Raw genomic sequence first — 14,289 nt, 5'->3', positions numbered from 1 at the left:
GGTCTAGAAGAGGAGGTGGATAGACTACCCTCCCTTCTGTCCCAGGAACCACTTTTCCGGTGAGGAGGCGTAGGGCCAGAGGAGGGCCAGAGTGAGGCCCTCCAAACTCAGGAGCCCAGGGCTGAGGCCCCTGTTGCCCAGGTCTAAGGGTGGCATTGCTCTTAACAATTGCATGAGGTGAATATCGTCACTTTCACCATATTACAGAGGAAGCTGCTGCAGAAGATTGCATAACTTGCTCAAGGTCATACGACAATAAACGCTGGAGCTGGGACTTGACTCCCCAGTGCCTAACTCCAGAGCCCCTATCCCACTGTCACAGCTATACTGAGCAAGCCTCTCTCCTGGAAAAAAAGAGAGACATTCAGCATTTCCAGTACGACCTCAAGGGGTCCATGATCTCTGAAGCCCCCCAGGGACCCCAGGTTAAGAAGGTGGGCGGTGCGGGGGCAGTAGCAGAGGTCAGGCCATGAAGTGGGAGTAGGTTTCCAGGTCTGAACCAGGCTCCAGACAGGCAAAGGTTGGAGGGTCAGGACCTCAGACAGGCCCTGTGGTGGCGGGAGGGGGCTGGGATGGCCGGGAAGGGGCTGCTGAGGAGGATAGCAGACATGAGTCACCAAACCACCCCAAGTAGCACTAGTCACTTGTAACTCAAGAGGGTCTGGGAAAAAGCCCTCTGACCTGGCTGTGACCCCCCAGGCCCGGACGCCTGCCCTGGGCTCCTCGACCCCCACCCCAAAAGGGAGGCGAGGCCAAGGGAGTCTTCCAGGATTCTGAAGGACTCAGGACACCCTTGGAGGGGGGTAAAAGGGGAGGGTCTGAGGGGGGGTGGCCTAGGTGGGAGAAATGAGAAATAGGGGTACCGCGGGAGGGTGAAGCGGGGCTTGGACCCGATCGGTGATATCTGGCCGATTCCCTAACCAGGAGCATCATGATTTTCGAGGAGTCCATGAAGCAGTGGGAGAGGATGGTGGGCGGTGACGGGGGCAGTTTACAGTTGGAAGCCGGGTTCCCGGGACCCTGCACAGCGGGGCTCCGCGAGGCTGTACACTCGCGGGTCGGCGGCCGCGGCGGGCAAGCCCGCACACGCCCGCCGGCTGCTGCAGTGTTGGCTGCGGGCATCCGAGCGGTCCCTTCGCGGCCCCGGGAGAGGGAGCCGCTACGCTACTCGTGTTCCCCAAAGCAGAACATCACAGCCTTCCAACACCCGAAAAGCTCCATATCTACTCCTCCCCAAACTATCCTCCTAATTGGCAGCTCAGCGCACGGGATGATGCGCGCGGCTGAGGGCGGCCCTGCAGTGCGAAGCCGCAGCCGCCCAGCCCGAGCCGGAGCGGAAGCAGGGGTGGTGGTGGTGGGGGCCAGTACGGCAGGCTCCCGGGGCTCGGGGACCACGAGGCGGGGGCGCCCCGGGCTCCGCGGCGGCCACCGCCCCTCCTGCGGCTGGAGCGCTTCCAAAGCAGAGGAGCAGCGTCGCTCGCCTCTGCACTAGCTCGGAGGTCCTCCTGCTCCGGGTCCTCCTCCTCGGGCCCCTCCTTCTCCTCCCCTTGCCCTCCGCGGCTGCTCCCGCAGCCGGCTCCTCCTCTCCCTCCCTCCCCCTCTTCGCCCTTTCCGCGCCAACTTTCCCAAGCCCCGGCCGGCGGCGCACGGCTCCCCGGCAGCCTCGGGGCCGACTGCAGACCGAGGGCTGCGAGCGGCTGTGACCTGTGTATCCTGTCCCCGCGCCCCTGGTGCGCTCCGCAGAGAACAGCACGATGCCCGGGGCTGGGCACCGAGGTGCAGCCCGGGCGAGATGGCTGGGCACTGGCCTTTTGGGTAAGGCAGCCCCGGCTTGGTTTCTTCTTGCCTCTTCCCCCCACCCTTCCCCCACCGTCCCCCAGAGGAGGAGACACTTAGAAGAGCAGCGCCTTGGACGGGGTGGGCTTTGGAGTGCGGCACAGAATGAGCATCGCGGCCACCGCTTCTTGCCGGACTCGGGCTCGGACTGCTGAGCTCCCTGGGGACCGTGCGCCGTCTCCTGCCCCATCCGGCCAGCCAGCCCCGAGATTAGTTCTTTGCTGTCTGTGGTGCCTTCAGCCCCGGGCTTCTAAAGCTGAATCTTGGGGCCCAGTGTTCGGAGGTTTAAGCGTGCTGGGGGACGGTGTCTTTGCCTTGGGTGTAGGGGTTGCCAGGTGGGTTTGCATCCCAACGTGTGATTGTTGGGATGCTGGTTTCTACCTCTGCCCAGAGCCGTTTGCAACTTGGATGCTTGTTGCCCAGGCAGTAGCGTGCACCACTTGGGGGTGGGGGAGCTCCCCTTCCTCCTGGTCCTTTTTCTGTTTGACTCCTCTGCTTTCTACTTCCCCCAGTGCCCATTGCCTTCCCTGCAGACTGGATGGGGTTGAAGGGACTTGGAGGACAGTTCAAGCCCCTATTTATTTATTTATTTATTTATGTATTTATTTATGGCCCGCGCCTGCTTGCGGGATCTTATTTCCCCAACCAGGGATTGAACCAGCACCCTTGGCAGAGAAAGCGCGGAGTCGTAACCACTGGACCGCCAGGGAATTCCCCAAGCCCCCTTTTAGGAAGGATCTTATCTCTCTTCTTAGGTAAAGATTCCATGGGGGTGGGGTGGGGGAACCTGTTTAACCTGCTCCTGGCTCTTCATTTTTGGGATGAGTATGAAGACGGAGGGGGCACATCCAGAGGACACAGAAGGAACAGATTATTATCTATTAATATGCACACGATAGTTTTGAGCATCAAACTCCAACAGATTGGGAGATGATATTTATTAGTCCAGAATGTAATCGCCTCATAAATTATAGCTGGATTTCAATGTAAGCCGACTCCATCTCTGGCACCTGCACCGCTTCCTGTTTATATTTGTCACATTTGGCTTTTGGCAGCTCCCCCCTCATCGGGTCAGGCACACCATGTAGGCATTTGGGCTGAAAACAGGGAGACAGAAGTCTTTAAGGGCGGTCACTGCTGCTTCTCCAAATGTAATCTGTGTGCAGACTTGGCACCTGGTGGAGGAGGGGGGATAGAGTATGTCTTGCACTCAGGAGCCACTGATTTTATTACATGCCCACAGCTGGATAGAAGTCACTGGTGTTCTCTCTTGTACCTTAGGCACAGATGTGCTGGTTTCACAGTGACCCTAGGAAGTGGGCCTCTGTGAGGACTGAGGCTCCTCTTCATGGGCTAGGCACAGTGCCACTCTACACTAGCTGCCCCTAACCCCATCCCTGATCAGCCCGAGTTCCCACTGTGGCCATGGCCATTTTATCCTCAACTGCGAAGTTGGGGATAAAATGGGTGCCAGTCCCTTCCTAAGCATGTAACTGGTAATGTATGTGTCCTACCCACCCCTTCCTGTTCCCTGATTTGCTTAATTACTGTGATCTCTGTGTAATTATCACTTGTGAGGGTGCTATGTTGCCCCACCCTCTTTCCCTTGGTATGTATTTATTAAGGGCTTGTTTAATGAGAAGGCAATTAAGGAGAGGGTGCTGAGTCCCACTCAGAGGAAGGAAAAGGAAAGGGTAAGTAAGGAGTTCATGGAGAAGAAGATGGGAAAGGGGGGAAATGGAGAAAGACCCCAGGTTTGAATCTGCAACCGGGGATTTGTTCTTCTTCTGGAGATGCAGGCCTGTGGGGTCTCCCAAGCCCTAATGCCTGCCGTGGCTGGTGGGACCAGCATGCTAAGTAGACCCCAAGTACAGATCCTCCCACTTTGCCCTGTTGTTGTGGGTGTAGGGCTCTCTGCATAAGCCACGGGCTGGCTGCACCAACGCACCCGTTCCGTGGCCTGCAAGAGGAGGGATGGACACTCTGCTTGGACTTGTTTGCAAAGCTGGTTTTGTTGAGCATCCAGTGTTGTCGCAGGGGCATGTTTCTATCCCTGCAAAGCCCCTGGGTGTGGGCCGGAAGGAGGCAGTTTGCCTAGGGAGAGGGAGCTGAAATCTTTCCTCTGTCTCTGGGCCCAGGGTCCTTCCTGGCTCAGCCTTGCCCCCCACCCCCCCACGGCCCCCAGGGCCTGCACCCCAGGAGGGGTCTTGTCCTGCTGACCTCGGCCCACTTTCTGCCTCCCAGCTCTAACTTTGAGGCTGTCTGACTCCCCCGGGGGCCAGAGTGTATCAGCTTCCTTATTAAAGGCAGCTGTGATTCCGCCTGCCCTGCCAGGAGAGCCCTGGGAGCTAAACTTAGAGAGGGCGCCACGCTGCCCCTCGTTCCTCCCTCCACCCCAAGGTGGGTGTCACTGTCCCCGGATGTGGGAAAAGGTGGCAGAATGTTTCCGCCTTGGCATTTGCCTTGGAAGGTCTGATGGTAGCCCTGAGATCCCTGCCGGTGTATTTAATGATAACATTTGCATGTACCAAACACATTTTTACTTTAAATGGGAAGCCTGAGTCAATCCTTAGACAAAACCGCAGCACCCAGATGATATAGGAGGGGGCTGATCAGTAAATAGCAAAGAAAATGGCTGCTCTGAGAGTGGCTCAGTGGTTAGGGTCTTTCAGTGAGCAAAGGCAAGGCTTAGGGGCTTAGGATTGAATTCCACAAGATCATGAGTAGGAGGACTTGTTCATCAATCCCATGATGCCAGAAAGAGGCCCTCAGTCTGAAACACACACAAGAAATTCTAAAGAGTTTAGTTTGGGACAAAGCAAAGGAAGTCCTTCTTTATCTAAGGAAATAACCACATGGAAATAATTACCTCCAAGAAGTAATACAAGGTGAAAGTATAAAACAGCATGTGAATGGCCTGGAGGTATTGTTGACTGACACTGGTCATTAAGTTGGGGTGCCTTGGTTACATCTAGACCTGTGACGGGGGCCAGCTCTGTCCCTCTCCCTCCCTTTAAACACTATCCTTCTCTACCTGCAGAGTGCCCAGGCCAGAGGATGGACTCACTGAAGCCCTTCTTGTGTTTTTTTTTCTTTGCGGTACGCGGGCCTCTCACTGTTGTGGCCTCTCCCGCTGCGGAGCACAGGCTCCAGACGTGCAGGCTCAGCGGCCATGGCTCACGGGCCCAGCCGCTCCGCGGCATGTGGGATCTTCCCAGACCGGGGCACGAACCCGTGTCCCCTGCATCGGCAGGCGGACTCTCAACCACTGCGCCACCAGGGAAGCCCTCTTCTTGTGTTTTATAAGCTCATGCTTTAGGTTTATACCAAGCTCAGAAGGTAGGAAAGACAGCCATCCCTGGTTTGGGGCTGTGGTACCTCTGACTTTCTCAAGTTCAGCGGGCAGATTGGGGCCTGCCTTGTGTCTGCTGACCCATCCCCCCTGGCTCGGTCATCCTGCTGAAGTACCTCTCGGGGTCCTCTAGTGGATTTATACCTGCCCCTGCTCCCTCCTCTCCCCGCAGCGCAGGCTCACAGGGGAGAAGGTACCAGAGGCAGGCCCCTGGGCTTTCCTGTGCACGAGTCTCCCAGACACAGCCGGCAGGACTTTTGCCTGCTGGGAGGGCGTGCTGTGGAGAAGCCAGGCTTGCTCGGCCTCTCTGATGCCTTAACTCGGGCAGGGCTCTGAACTTCTCCATGGAAACATGCCTTTCCTTTGTCCCCTCCAGGCTACGATGGAAATGGTAATGCTTCACTCTGGGAGTCAGGGAGTTCCGAGTGTATTAGAGTTAAGTCATCCACATAGGCACACACTAATCAGGCAGAAATGTGCACTGTCATCAGCCAGACCTTAAAGAAGTACTTTTCTCCTCTGTTCTGGACTTTTTTTTTCCTCGTTTTTTTTTTTTTTCTTCTATTTAAAGCAGTCGAATAATTTCACTTTTGATGTGTATCTTTGGTGCTCTTGGATAGCCCATTCTGGCTGAGGTTGGGGAGAGGGATTTGGCCCCTGACTTGCATTCCCCGCCACCTTCCCCAGGATCCCGAACACTGGAACTGGAGGCTGGCGGTGTGGTGATCCTTGGAGCATGTGCTCAGGCCCCAAGGGAGCACTGTAGCCATCAGGAAGCTGCCTTCTCCTGAGAGCTTCCCTGTCACAGCTCTGCACTCTGTTCCTTGGTTTGTGGGGGCGGTAGGGGGTGAGAAGCAAAGCTGGGATCTCCGATCAGAAGGCCATCTTCTAGGCTGGAGGGTGGAATCTCATGTCTGGCTCCTGTCCCTAGACCTCTGGGGCAGGGGGTTGGGGAAGGGGAGAGATAAAAAGAAAACCAAGAGTGCTAAGGAGAGCTTGGCCCTGACAGCACTGTTCTCTTGGAGAGGCACCGTCACAAAGGGGTGGACAGCAGAGTGCCGTCTGTACACTGCTTATTCCACTCACCAGTTGTGTGGCCTTGAGCAGGTTAATCTCTCTCAGCCTCTTTTCTTCATTTTGTATATTGGGGATAAAAATAATAACTAACTACCTCATAGGATTATTATGAGGATTAAATGGGACAGTGCATGTAAAATGCCTGTCCTATTTTATAATAGGTGCTCAATTCAGATTCACCATTTATTATGCGGCCCTGGGCAAGTGACTTAACCTCTCTGAGCCTCAGTTTCATTGCCTGTAAAATAAGAAAAATGATACCTACCTTTTGGCATTCTAATAAAACTTGGAGTGAACAGGTAGAAATCCTCTGGCACAGTGGTTCTCTAAGTGTCATCCCTGACCACAGCCTTCCCTGGGACCTTCTTAGAAATGCAAATTTCCAGGCTCCGTTCTACATGCTAGATCAGAAACTCCTCGGCAGAGCTAGCTGTAATTGCCCTCCAGGTGATTCTGACGCTCTGTGAATTTGAAAGCCACTGCTCTAGAACAATTCCTGGCACAGAGGAGCTGATCAAAGAATGAAGGCTAATTGAAATGACCTCTCGGCACTAATTGGAACCCAGCAGGTGGGCAAACCCTGCTGTTTTAGGATGTAAGGAAGGACTTTCTTGCTTTGGGGCTTTGGGATGCTAGAAATGTCTCTTTTTTTTTTGACCTTAGGTAAGTCACCTAACCTCTCTATGCTCAGTTGCCATGTCTGTAATAGGGAGGTATTACAGTACACCTCTCATAGCGTGGATGTGAAGGTTAAATATGCCTGGCACACAGTAATTGCTGAGTAAATATCAGCAGTTGTTGACAGTGGCAGGGGATCCTGGACACGGGGTGTTATTTCTGAGCTTCGTGGTAAGAGCAGTCCACTTTGCCTTCAGAAGTGAAGTGGACGTGAAGAAGCTGAGGGGGGACCCCGAGAGCAGAGTTGGGCTGCCAGCTCTCCTTGGAGCTCCTCTTATTTATTTATTTATTTGGCTTCAAGCAGCATGTGTGATCTTAGCTCCCCACCGCCAGGGAACTCCCCCTCCCCTATTTAAAAAGCATTGCCCAGGTGGTACCAGGCATCATTATCTCATGTGGACAAAACAAGAGGAAGCTGGTTTATGATGTTCCATGAGGGAATTAAGTTTGACAAAAGAGGTTCTTCCATGAGAGTGAGGATGGGAGGAAGAGCAAGGTTGGTGGCCTTTAAAACAAAGACTGACCCTAGCTGTCTTGGGAACCAGGGCAGTTCTGGGAATTGCCTTTAGAGCTGGGAGCTGACCTGGCCTGAGAAGGTTTCTCAAGTGGCTCGGCCACTAAAGCCAGTCAGTTCAGCCAAGTTTCCTCCCATTTTAGGTCTTGGTTGTCCTGTCTCAAAAATCAGGCAGTGGCAACTTAGTGTCTGTAACATGGATCAGTCTGGATCCTTTAGCTCTTACACCCTGGGAGCCCTAGGCTGGAGGTCCAAGTAGTTGAGAGAAATTACAGTCTGGGAAGAGATGCCGGGGAAACTTTGGCATAGGAGTTGGTGCAGCCAGATGGACGCTCTCAACTGCCCACTAGCCCTGGGGTCAGACCCCAGTTCACATTTCAACTGCCTCTAGAAGTTGTATGACTTTGGCCAAGGCACAAGGCACTTTGCTCTTCTGAGCCTCATTTTTCCCACCTGTAAAATGTGATTAATAAGACCACCTTACAGGTGTGAGGAGAGGGTGATATGAGATTACTCACACATAGCCTTAGCAAGCATCCCAGCCCAGGGAAAGGTCATTATTCTCAGGGTCACTGGAAACCTGAGAAGGACTCCCTCTGAGTCCTCACCCAGGGTGAGCCTGGGTGCCTGCTTCATCTAGGGGCAAGGAGAGCTACTCTCTGATTCTGACACCCCTCTTCCCCATGACCTTGAGGTACGGTGGACTGTCCTCAAGGACTTTGTAGGACAGGAGGAGCAGGTTTCCTTACAAGAACTCATGAGGCAGGGCCCGGAGGCCACGAGTGGAAATTCGCGATTGCCACCTGCTCAAGCGGCAGGGGTGGTATTGATGCGAGGGTGTGGGAAAGAAGCAGGGGCGGGGGTGTGGGGCTCGGGGGATGTTCCCAGGACAAGAGGCCGCAGTGGGGCTGCGGGGAGTGGGGGGCAGGATGGGCCACTTCGGGTCCGGAGGGGACGGAGTGTGCAGCGCCCTCTCCAGGCACCCCGCTTGCGTGCACCTGGTTGCCCGCAGTCGGCCTCCACAAAGTGTCTTCCGCCCTCACTTTCTCTGCGTTATTGCCTTACCCGCTCGGTTCTCGCTGCTGCTGACCGATGCCCAGACGTGCTCTGTTCCACCCCACCCCTCCGGATGCCATCCCGGTCCGCCCTGTCTCCCTTCTCTTCTCGGGGTCCCGCTCGGTGGTTCAGCGACGTCCAGCGCGAGGCGCCCCTCTGCCTCTCCGCCCCTTGGGGCCGGTGGGAGCCGCCAGGGTCGGTGATGAGTGGCTGCTGGGCCGCGTCCAGGGACCGCGATTGCCGTTTTCCTCTTCTTCACTTCACGAGACCCCCTCAGCCTCCCAATACCCCACCCCCAATCCCGAAAACGTAACGGGGGTGCCGCGCACAGCCCTCGGGGAAATTCCCAGCGCGAACGGGAGGCGCGGGTCCTGCCCTTGGGGGCGATGCAGGAACAGCATCCGCAGGTTAGGGGGCGCAGACTCGCGGCACGGAGGCAGGGGCCTGGTTTTCCTGGGTTGGGGTGACTCCTGGTGGTCACTTAGAATGCCCCAAGGGCTGCTAACTGGCTCGGAAGTCCATCCAGCTCAGGCCAAGCGGGAGAATGAATCACGGCGGTGGCCCAGGCAGTGTACGTTGAAGTAAAGAGAACCATCTTCTTGGTATTGACACCAAGGGTGATAGAGACCTCCCTGCCTGCCCAAGCCACTCCACCCTGTCCGAGAGGTCCCTTCCAGGCCTCCAGCCTGGAGGTTCCGATGGGTTTTTTTTTTTTTTTTTTTCCGGTACGCGGGCCTCTCACTGCTGTGGCCTCTCCCGTTGCGGAGCACAGGCTCCGGACGCGCAGGCTCGGCGGCCATGGCTCACGGGCCCAGCCGCTCCGCGGCATGTGGGATCTTCCCGGACCGGGGCACGAACCCGTGTCCCCTGCATCGGCAGGCGGACTCTCAACCACTGCGCCACCAGGGAAGCCCCCGATGGGGTTTTAAGGAAGGTGGTGCCCCTCACACAGGTCTCTTCCTGGTCCCCGTGTCCCTGTCGCTGGAGGTATCTGTGGGCAAGGCCACCACCATCTACGCTGTCAACGGCACGGAGATCCTGCTGCCCTGCACCTTCACCAGCTGCTTTGGCTTCGAGAACCTGCGCTTCTGGTGGTCCTACAACAGCAGTGATACATTCAAGATCGTAAGTAGGCGGGGAAGGGACAGGACAGCTCAGAGCCTCCTCCATTCCTTGTCGCCTCACCCCTGCCTCCCATCCCCGGCTCTGGTCATTTCTGGACTGACCCCACGGTGATGGTCCCCAGGACCTTTTGTCACCTTTTCTCCCAGTATTCTTTTCGGAGCCTGTCTATAAGGATCTAAGTGGGAAGGATGCTTAGATTGTGTTGCCAGAATTTGGGGTCTGTTGGAATTCTTGGCTAGAGTCCTCTGTCTGGTCTGAAGAAATACCTGAAACGTGGTTAGCTTGTGCAAAAATTAATACTTTAATATAAAAAACAGGAGAGACAAGACCTTTGGAAGACTTGGAGAGGGGGAATGAGAAGAGTCCAAATCGGAGGAGGGCTGGGGAACAGGCCCTGGAAGGATGGGAGGGCAAGCTGGAGAAGAGAAGGGGCCAGGGCTGTGGCCACGGGTGGGGATGGAGCAGCCAGCAGGTGTTTATTGAGTACTCACTCTGCAATGTAGTAGGGGACCAGAAGTCACAAGACACCAACTCTGGATGTAATTAAACGCTGAATTCAGAGGGTACCAATGCACAGTGCTGTGGGATTGATCCATGTTCTGATGGAGGGTCAGAATTCAGGCAGATGGGATGTGGCGTCAGCAGAGGCTGGGGGGAGTGACAGAGGGAAACGAGTGTGGTATTTGCAGGATTCGTTACTTAAAAGGCTTTTATGAAGAGAACAATAAAAGCATGCTACATTCTAGGGAGACCTTAATAACAGAAAGTGGGTTTAGCCTGAAGCCAGTATAATCCAGGTTAGACAGGCAGAGCTATCGATACTGGAAGGAAACCACTGGGGGAGGGCTCTTCCTGGACCTGGGCAAGGAGATACCCAAGGAGTGGGCTGGAGTGATGTCATGACTCTTGAAAGGACCTTGATTCTTTCTTGGCTGCCTCCTTGCTCCCCTCTTCCCCCCACAGCTCATAGATGGGATTGTGAAGAATGAGAAGTCAGACCCCAAGGTGAAGTTGAAAGATGAGGACCGCATCACTCTGGAGGGCTCTGTGAAGGAGAAAGTGAACAATATTTCCATTCTGCTGAGGAACCTGGAGTTCAGCGACACGGGCAAATACACCTGCCACGTGAAGAACCCCAAGGAGAATTATCTTCAGCACCAGGCCACCATCTTCCTCCAAGTGGTTGATAAACGTATGCAGTGAGGGCTGGGACAAGGGCAGTAAAGTTGGAAGGCCGGGGGTGGGGGTGGGTACCCAATTCAGTGTAATGGTGAAATGGACCACGTTGGTGTTTTCTTTCATTTTATGCTTTCAAGAACTACTGGAGTTACATCTGGAAGCTTGAATAACTTAGCTTGAATACTTATTCTGCCCCTGAATAGCTTGTGATATACACTTAGGCCTTCTGAGCCTTGTTTTCCTCATCTGTAAAATCTGCATTCGCTTAGGGTTGTTGTGAGAGTTACAGAAGCTACATGGAAGTGTTTCATAAAGTTCTCTGTATGTGCTGATTATTACTACTCTTGTGTATTCTGTTAGCGACAGCCGATTGGACGCCAGGCATCAAACCAAAGAGTGTTATGAATGATACAGTGTTCTTTCTCGAGGAATTGACAGGTCAGGGTAGGACAGAAGACAGGTAAACACATAATTGAAACAGGGGCAAAGCATGTAGAGGCACAGGTAACAGATTGATAAGAATGATTTCTCCCTCTGGAGCTTAAGTCCCAGTTGGTGGGGTTTCAGTCTGACACAGGTGAAACAGACAACGAGGAAGCATGTGATGAGGATGTCACATGATCCCAGACACTGGAGGTGTTTAGGGAAAGGGCTGGAGGAGTTAGGCTGGGTGGGCATCTTCGAGGGGGTAGCCTGGAAGGCTAGGAAGGTGCAGAAGCAGAGAAAAAGGAAGGAAATCTGCTTAAGGATACTGATCGTGCTGTGTTTCTTGTGTGCCTGAGGGTCCACTGCTCCCTAGATGGTGTGGAATTTCTACAGAGGAGATGCTCATGATTCTGGAATTTTTTTATTTTTATTTTATTTTTATTTTTTTTGCAGTACGCGGGCCTCTCAATGTTGTGGCCTCTCCCGTCGCGGAGCACAGGCTCCCGACGCGCAGGCTCAGCAGCCATGGCTTACGGGCCCAGCCGCTCCGCAGCATGTGGGATCTTCCCGGACCGGGACACGAACCCATGTCCCCTGCATCGGCAGGCGGACTCTCAACCACTGCGCCACCAGGGAAGCCTGGAATTTTTGAAGTTAGGGCCATTAGGATTCTCAGGTGGATTGGATGTGGGGGTTTGAAAAAAGAGAGGAGTCAAGGATGACTCCAAGGATTTGGGCCGGAGCCATTAGAAGGATGGAGTTTTCTCAGCAGAGATGGGGGAGACTGTGGGTGAAGAAGGCTTGGGAAGTCAGGGGTTCAGTTTTCAGTTGAGGGAACTGAGGCTAGAAGAGTTAAGCGACCAGTTCTAGGTTACCACCTAGTAAGTGACCATGGAAATCCTATAGTTGAAATCCAGACTACCTGGCTCCAGTGTCTTCTGATCACATAAGAGATGTCACAGGGAGATTCTCAACTTTTTCTGCATGGGCAAAGGAGACCTAGAAAGAGGCAATGAAAGTCTCATGTTTGAGGGTCAAGTCAAACCTGGGTGCTGTGGTCCCTGAGTCTGAGTTACTCCAGAACTTGTGTGGGTGTCTGCGGGAGGGCGTATGTGCGGAGTGTCGGGGGAGAGGGCCGTCTTCCTGTTATGCCTTAGCCTGATGCCATATTCTAGCTTCTCCTGCTTCCTGCCTGAGGTGGGCGTGTCGCAGATGCCCAGGTTGGAGGCTCTGGAGCTGCTGGGCTGCCATGGTGACTCCTGCTCCCCTTTTCCACCCCCCTTCTCTCCCTGCTCTGGCCATGAAGTGGAGGAAGTGGACAACACAGTGACACTCATCATCCTGGCCGTTGTGGGCGGGGTCATTGGGCTCCTCATCTTCATCCTGCTGGTTAAGAAGTTAATCGCCTTCATTATCAAGAAGACTCAGGAGAAGAAGTGAGTTGACTCCTGTCCTCCCACCAGCCCACCACCCACTCTCATGCTATGGGTGTTCCCAGCATCTTCTCTTCCATCACCATGTACCCCATCTGCCTTCATCCTTCTGCCTATCTCCTAATCCCATCCTCTCTTCCTAATTCTCCCACTCTCTTTCCTATCCCTGCCACCCTCCTCCCATCTTCCAGCCCCATTCCTAATCTCACTTCCTTTTCCCCATCCTCCCAGTAGGTGTTTGTTGAATACACTGACTTCACTGAGAACATAAATACAACCCACTTGCTCTTCCTCATTCCCCTGTCTTCCTGCCCATCCCGTTAGCCTCTCTCTATTTGTACCACCTAAATCTAAAGTCCTACCAAAGGCTTTAAGACGCCTTTTTTTTTTTTTTTCCCCAGATCAGGAAAATATAAGATTCCATGTACAGCAGCTCTAAAATGGGAAGATCCTTCTAGGGTGATGGGAGTCTCTTATTGTGAAATTCTGAAAATCCTAATGAGGGAGATAAAAAGTCTGAAAGGCTGATATGGCCGCCTAGGAAGCCCTAGGATAAATTCAGGTATAAATCAGATATCTGTAAGAGGAAGGGGAGGAAAGATGGGGAGGTACAAAGGGTGCGACCCAGACCCAGAATTGCCGGAACAGGAAGGCTCCAAAATTGAATACTGCAAAACCAGAGCAGGCAAAATGCACTTGAAAGTTGTGTTCTTGGCAAGAAAGATGAGATGAGGCAGGCCTGCCATTGGAGCAGAAAGGGTGAGAGTAACAAGGAGAGGAAGAGAGAAGGCGGAGTTGCTCTGTTGGTGTTGGCTTCATTCTGCTCTGTTGAGAAGAAAGAATTAGGCTTGAAAGGGCAGAAATTCCACTGGTAAGAAGGGAAGGCAGGGAGGGACTTTAGAGAACAGCAGAGGGGAGGCGAGCAGGGAGGCACTGGTTGAGATGATGAACTCTTGGGTTGTCTGCCTGTATCGTGGCCAAAGGCTGGGAGGGTTTTGGAGATCTGAAGAGGGCCCAGGAGCATGGAGCTGGACCAAATTCTGTTTTCAACAATCAGTCTGACTATTGATGGCGAGCAAATTTGGAGAACACGTTATTCAACATATGGTTTAAAAGCACTTAGAAAAGAAAACAGTGATCCTTGGGAGCCACCACAAGTTCATCAAAAACAAGGCAGGCTAACATTTTCTTGCTAGCACACAGCTGGATCAGGAGGATGCTATAGATAGTAATACTTCCTGTCATTCACCGCATGCCTACCATGTGTTAGGTACTCCACCAGGCATTTTTTTTTTTTTTTTTTTTTGCGGTACGCGGGCCTCTCACTGCTGTGGCCTCTCCCGTTGCGGAGCGCAGGCTCCGGACGCGCAGTTTCAGTGGCCACGGCTCACGGGCCCAGCCGTGGCATGTGGGATCTTCCCGGACCGGGGCACGAACCCATGTCCCCTGCATCGGCAGGCGGACTCTCAACCACTGCGCCACCAGGGAAGCCCTCACCAGGCATTTTTAAAATAAAATATGTACAGTTTTATTTTGAAGTTGAGCAAAGTGAGGTTCAGAGTGGTTTAGTGACTTGCCTAAGGCTAATAAGTGATAGAGTTGGGATTTGAATC

General features: G+C 53.7%; 1 protein-coding gene across 1 annotated transcript in view; it reads left to right on the top strand.

The window, feature by feature from the left end:
* The first annotated feature begins 1,377 nt into the window (after positions 1–1,377).
* Positions 1,378–14,289, top strand: part of SCN4B (sodium voltage-gated channel beta subunit 4) — a 19,056-nt gene continuing 6,144 nt past the window's right edge. The window contains exons 1-4 of the mRNA XM_082627141.1: positions 1,378–1,815; positions 9,466–9,638; positions 10,602–10,830; positions 12,550–12,679. Coding sequence (XP_082483267.1) covers positions 1,755–1,815; positions 9,466–9,638; positions 10,602–10,830; positions 12,550–12,679 — 593 coding nt within the window. The 5' untranslated portion in view covers positions 1,378–1,754. The remainder of the gene's footprint in view (positions 1,816–9,465; positions 9,639–10,601; positions 10,831–12,549; positions 12,680–14,289) is intronic.

Source organism: Mesoplodon mirus (assembly GCF_964341445.2).
Source record: "Mesoplodon mirus genome assembly, chromosome: 7".
Classification (NCBI taxonomy): Eukaryota; Metazoa; Chordata; class Mammalia; order Artiodactyla; family Ziphiidae; genus Mesoplodon; species Mesoplodon mirus.
This window is presented reverse-complemented; position numbering and strand designations above follow the sequence as displayed.